The sequence below is a fragment of the Bactrocera latifrons genome, unplaced genomic scaffold, assembly GCF_001853355.1.
Source record: "Bactrocera latifrons isolate USDA-ARS-PBARC rearing strain unplaced genomic scaffold, ASM185335v1 scaffold_97, whole genome shotgun sequence".
Classification (NCBI taxonomy): domain Eukaryota; kingdom Metazoa; phylum Arthropoda; class Insecta; order Diptera; family Tephritidae; genus Bactrocera; species Bactrocera latifrons.
This window is the reverse complement of record NW_017537678.1, coordinates 841,638-848,089: the sequence shown is the minus strand read 5'-3', so window position 1 is coordinate 848,089 and position 6,452 is coordinate 841,638. Positions and strand designations below refer to the sequence as shown.

Genomic DNA, 6,452 nt, shown 5'->3' with positions numbered 1-6,452 from the left:
CGAACAACTGCTATAGTTTGTTCGATTGGCTACTCTCCAAAATTTAATATTAGGCTCAATATCACAGAGAACTTCATTTGTCATTCAGTTTTGCATATTCAGTTGACAAGTAATGCTTAAAATATTTTTTTATTTCCCACCATGCCTGTTCTTCTGAAGCTTTTGATTTTTTTTTTTTTTAATTTGTAAAGGGTATTATAGATTCAGTGCAACTGAAGTTAAAGGTTTTTCTTATAATTTCTATATTAATGAAAAACACGAAATTTTGAATCACAAGAGTTTTCTTTGTCCCTCATATAAAAAAAAATTAAGAGGAACTCGCCACTGTTTTGTTTTTGAAATATACAATACTTATTCGCTGTCTTCAGTTTGCTTCTTAAGGAACCAATGTTACTGCCCGAGTGGCGATCAATAACTAATTTTTAGCAACACAAAACATAAACGACTGCAATCGTTAAATGTATAAATTGTTTATTATCAACTTCTGCGTGGTAATATATCAACATTGAGAATCATAAAGTTCGCTATCTTAGGGTCCAAAAAACCAACAAAGACTTATCTATTCACAGATAAGCCTTTTAACTACTGGTATTTAGTATTAATATTTCATACAAGTAGTCACACCAGCCGCTCTTCTTATTTGTCGAGTGCCTCTATGTGAAGTTAAGTACACTCTAAGAAATTTCTTTATTATTTTCTTCTCTAAAGAGGAACCGTCACTGACCATATTGTCCAAAGGATAAAGCCTTCTGGAAACAAAATTTATTGGTTCACCATTGTACACCACTAGGAGATTCAATCGGAGTTTTGAACTTCATCTGGAATGACAACCAGATCGCTACAAAGTATAACAAATAAATTTGAGTATCGGAAGATTGAAGACGTGGAAAAGTCAGCCCATGAAACCAAAGAAAGAATGATTTATTGATGAAGTACTCAGTACTACTCAATGGTGTGTTTCATCCGATCATAAAGATTGCCAATAATTTTTTTATAATTATTTATTGCCGTAAGAGGGCATTCTGCGGATTTATTACGCGTCGTTATCAAAATAAGTTTAGAAGTGGATGAATGAAACACTTAAATGATTTGCTGTTCGTTGCTTAGAATTTCAAAAATATTTAATAAAGCTCTGTTACACTTATTGCCTTAGAAGGTCATTTTAATAAACCGAATTCAGCATTTTGGCCACAAAGCTAACTGTGTCTTCTAAGACGGTATATTTTCGATGGTCAGTTCTTCTACACCCAATAGACCGCTGGTGTACAAGTCCTCCAAAGGTAAGTCCTTTACCACACTAATGAAATCGTCAACAGCGCAAGCGTACGAGTAGCCATTCATGAGGTTCTCCTTATCCCAGCTAACCCACTTGATACGTTTGCCCACGTCCTTGCAGATCACATAGTCTTTCTTGATCTCCTCCAAAGTCACATGCGGGTTATTGACACCTATTAAAACAATGCCGTTGCGCGACTTACGATCGATGACAACACGGAAATATATTTTTGGCACTGGGATCAGACCGTTATTGTTCTCGTCAAAGGCCAGGTACAACTCGCGTTGTACGCCATTAACATCTGGCAGCGTGGAAACACCCCAAATTCCGGTATAGCAGTCTAAATCCAATGCCTGATCGCTAGCGTACCGACGCACACTGTCCTCCACACGTTCCCAATTGCGGCCGTTGAACATCTGCCACTGCGGCGCCGCATTCACGAAGAGGAATGTCGCCTTTTGGGGTGCGCCAAAAATAAAGTCCACCTTGGCGGCCATGTGACCACGCGCCAAATACACATCGATGGTGTCATTGAAGAAAGGCGATGCGTCCATGCCGAGTATTTTACTGATAGTGTTATTTTGTTGTACCTTCGTGTAGAGATTATTCACATTTTTGCCAGCATAAAAGTCACCGGTAATGAAGCTAGGACGTGTGACGCCATGCTGATAGCCGGCACTGGAGGGATTAAGCTTGTGGTGAACGTAACGGGTTACCTCGTTCACTTCATCGTGGCAAACATCCATGATTTGTAGGAAACCCGAGGCGAGCACGAAACCAACTTCCACGAGATCTGTGCCGCCATTGCAGGGGCGTCCAGTGCGACGTGCCGTGTATGCTGGCCAACTGGTGCAGCTAAAATCGGAGAATGGATGAATCACACCATCGACAAGGAAGTACTGCTTTTGTAGACACTGTGCTGTGACTTTAGTAAGATTGCTAAACGGCGCTATGAAAGACGTGTCGCAGTACATATCGATGTAGGCGCCGTTAGATAATTCGACCACACCTGCAGGGTTCGGCACTAACCATTCCAGTTGGTTTGGTGGTGTGAAGATCGGTGCTGGATCATTGAGATCACCATTAACATCGAATGCACAGTCACCGCGCACCACGACGCCTCCACTAATCTCTGGTGGTGGGGTTGTGCTGCTGAACGGCCCGTCCGTGGTGACGTCGGTAGTTTCATCAGTTACGTTTATGTATGGAGGTGTGGGGTGTGTATCAGCCGTAGATAATGTTGGATATGGTGTGCGGGGTCCGTCATTCTCAGTATTCGGAAGTAAGCTTTTTACTGCGGTCTCTTTTGAATGCAGTATGCCTGCCTCCACATCTGCTAATAAGCAAGCTAGCAGTAGCGCGAGCTTCACCGCTTTTCCACCCGAGTACATTTCGGCCGTTCGCGTTAAACTGTTAAAGTCTTGAGAGGTATTTGGTATTTAAATAAATGTAGACCATCAAAGTTTGGCACGCAAATCTAATCAAGTTTAGACCAATGTGCCTTCGTAATGGTTGATAACCCATAATCCACCGCAACTGAAAAATTAAAGCGTTTATGGCATATTTGTAGAATTTTAGATTACAAATTATTTGTTACTTCACTGAGATTTTATTACCATTGATTAGCGGTATACTATTATATTATTATAGCAATTAAGTTACTGGGAGTTTGTGTTTTGGCTGGCAGCGCAATAAAGATTTAGAAATACCTTTTCTATTACCTTTCTGCATAGAGTTTTACTCAGATAATTGTGAAAACTTTACATATTTTAGGGTTACTTTGCTCGAATTCAGATTGGGAACTCCGCTTCCGGGGTTACCGTACTTTTTATGACACGAAAAGAAGTTCTTATATGGATGTTTTTGATATACTTTGCAAAAGCAAGTTCAATATATTGTATTATATTCTTTAGATTGTTGTAATGAAATGAAGATGAACAGTTGTTTAGTGGCCGAAAATGAGTCGGACCTCACTTACTGCAAATAATGATACCTAACGGACTGGATTGACTATATTTCATAATTGGATTGATTATGTCTTTGAAGAAAAGTTAAAAAATAATTATTACAAATGATTGTTAATTATATAATTAAGAATTTTATAGAAGCTCTTAAAATTTGTAAATCAATCTATAATTTCAAATTAGTAAAATTTTTACGAACTCGCTCTTTTTAAAGAGAAAGGCCGTGTTTTAGGACCAAAAAGGGAATATTTGTTAAAGTAAAGTAAAGATGTATGGTTTTTATTAACAAAACATTCGATCTCGTCGCTCAAATAAAGAAAGCTTATCTTTCACAGCAATGGCCATCCGGCAAACACTGTTAACACTGGGACAACAGTGGCAGTCTTATCTGTGGTTATAGGCAAAGGCTTTCTGATATCTTTATGTGTTTCATCTATCGATAGCCTCTGGTTGTTCTTAAAACAATTTTTTTTTATTTTCTCATTCTTTTATTTACTACGAATGATTTATTGAGGGGCCGGCAGTCCAGTTTTTGGCTGTGCACGTGCTCACATCCCATTGAATTACAAATAAAAAGAAACCGTACCTGAGTGATGTACGGGAGTAAAAACATATAAAGATATACAGTAAACACGTGTTTAGAAAATATCAACCTTGATAAAACAGAATTTAGAACAAGACACAGCACAGTGCCATAAAGAGAAGCTACTTTCAACTTCGTAACGGTGGATTGTGAATAAGCGAGAGCTTATGTTCTTTAGGCGTATAGTGGAAGTGGGAGGATTGATTACATGATGAGGTACATTATTTATATGTAGATATTGGTATGTGTTTGGTTGTGTATATGTATAAACAATTATGTTTCACATGCTGTTGTTTGTGTAGCTTGATTATGCAAATTTAAAGACAACAAGTAAGGAAGGACTAAGTTTGGCTGCAATGAAAATTTTATACTACGACAAGCATGAATCAAAGCTAGGGACCTGAAAAAGCTATATTTTTCATTAAAAAAATACTGTTAAGAGAAAACCCAGTAAAGTTCTTTAAAACAAACATTGTAATATTTTTCGAGCTAGATGCGATCACCGACGGCGCTAAGCAAAAGGTCCTTCATTACAGCAGTAATTCCACCTCTCTCCTTGGATGAAATATAATGTAAAAATATCTACTAAAAGCTGTTTTAGAGTAGTACTGGTCCGATTCAGCCGATTTTAGACATGAAAACAACCTATTGATAGAGAAGAATTATCCCTGAATATCAATTACGTATCTCACAAATTGCCCGATATTTGAGATTAGAAGTCTTAAAACTAGGGGTTGGAATAGTTTCTGTTGAATTTCAACAATTTTGATCATCAGCATTTGTATGCCACTAAAGACATTATTCGTGCAAGGTTTTATCTTGTTACACTGAATGCTTGTTGATTTGTCTACTGGAAGGTGAATGAATGAAGTGGAACTTAAAATTTGGCTATATGGGAAGTAGGCGTGGTTTTCCGATTTCGGTTTCGAAATATAAAAATAATAACATACCAATTTTGGTGAAATCGCTTGGTTGGTTTCCGAGATATGGGATTTCAGTAAAAAATGGGCGGCGCTAGTAGTCAGACTTCGTCCACTTTCCCACTGTAACATAAAGAATTCAGAAGATTTTCACGTACCAAATTTGGTCGAAAATTGTAGAGCGGGTCCTTAGATATGTTATTTTCTAAAAGTGGGCGGCGCCATACCCGTCGTCCGATTTTAACCCGGCTCCATTACAGACCTCTCATATCATCTCGCTTTTAGTAGTTTTTAACGGACAGAGGACCAAAGCTAAATCCACTCAGATCGTCATTCTGATCATTTATATATATGTATATAGTTACTTTTTGGAGTCTCCGGCGTTTCCTTATATGTGGTACATACTGCGTGGTAAACTTAATGAACCCTGTTTAGGGTGTAAATATTACCCTTTAGTATGTGGTGCCAGTCAACTTTTTGCTGACTTACAAATTGGCCTCTTTCCATTTTCTCTTTATTCACACATTTTTTTTTACATATATTTCACTGTTGCTGCCACTTGTGGCGTGCAGAGAATGCATACTTTTAGGTATTTGAGCTTTCATGTTGTTTATTTTTTGTACACAAGCGGACGTCGCTTTTCTAGTTTTTGCAGTGGCTTATGTTGTGTATTGTTAGCTTACAAATGTCTTTCGAAAGACAGCTTGATAAACTGCTACCAGACGAAACCTTATTCGCTGTCCGCTTTATAATAGCGCAAAAAATGCCAAGCTTCTCTTCTTCTTGTTGGCTTAGCACTTACAAACGAAGCAACGACCCTCCGTCAACCTTCATACCTTTCATACCTCCGCCAACAGTTTAAATCCATTGGACTGCACTTCATTTCCCTTCGTTTTTCTCTGCTGATATATTGGTCAGCTAAAGAGTATTTTTTGGCGGACACAATCGAATTTTTTCCGGAGATTTTTTTAGCTAATTTTTGAATATATATACATATGTACTTGACGCTATAGAATTTTGTGTATATAGATATATATTACATATATATTAAGGCAATTTGTGAGGAACTTGCTTTGAACTGCGGAAAATTAAGTATTTAATCTCACAATTTACCTAGCCTTGTTTAAGGTGGAAATCCGTTGTGATATCCTGAACTCTCATCATGAGGCGGCTAATATCAATTCCAGTCAATTCACCGGGTTCTTAAATATTATGGCAACCGAGATGCTGTAACCTCAGTCTAACATTAGATGGACTGTGTGGAAAAGTGACAGTTCATCTTCCTCATTGCAACTTTGATAAGTTGTGTCCTCCAAACCATTTCGACTCTGTTGCGGAGCTAGGAGTTCAATCGACCTTTTATGTTAAACTCTGGAGCAGAAGGCTTTTGCCACCAATGCTTGCTGAGCATACGAATCCACTGCTACCTTGATGGCTGGCACCTCTGCTCGAAAGATACTTTAAAGGTCTGGCGGTTTGAAAGAGGATTTGATTGAGAGCTCTCGGCAGAAGACAGCCCCTTCAATCTTTCCTTTTAATTTCGATCCATTCATGAAAATGCTCACTGCCCGAACACGCATATCCTCGCAGAGATATGTGTGTGGAGAAGATGTCATTATGAGTGGTAACAAGTTATCAGCCATGTAGTCGAAATAAAAGAGTATTTCGCTATATAGTATACTTAACCTGTTTAGTTTCCAGTGGTCTGA

At 38.3% G+C, this 6,452-nt stretch overlaps 1 protein-coding gene across 1 annotated transcript; it reads right to left on the bottom strand.

The window, feature by feature from the left end:
• Window positions 1–1,088: 1,088 nt before the first annotated feature.
• LOC108977903 lies at window positions 1,089–2,675 on the bottom strand. Its single transcript, XM_018947873.1, has one exon. The coding sequence runs from the start codon at window positions 2,665–2,667 to the stop codon at window positions 1,210–1,212; it is 1,458 nt and encodes a 485-aa protein (XP_018803418.1). The 5' UTR covers window positions 2,668–2,675; the 3' UTR covers window positions 1,089–1,209.
• Window positions 2,676–6,452: the final 3,777 nt, after the last annotated feature.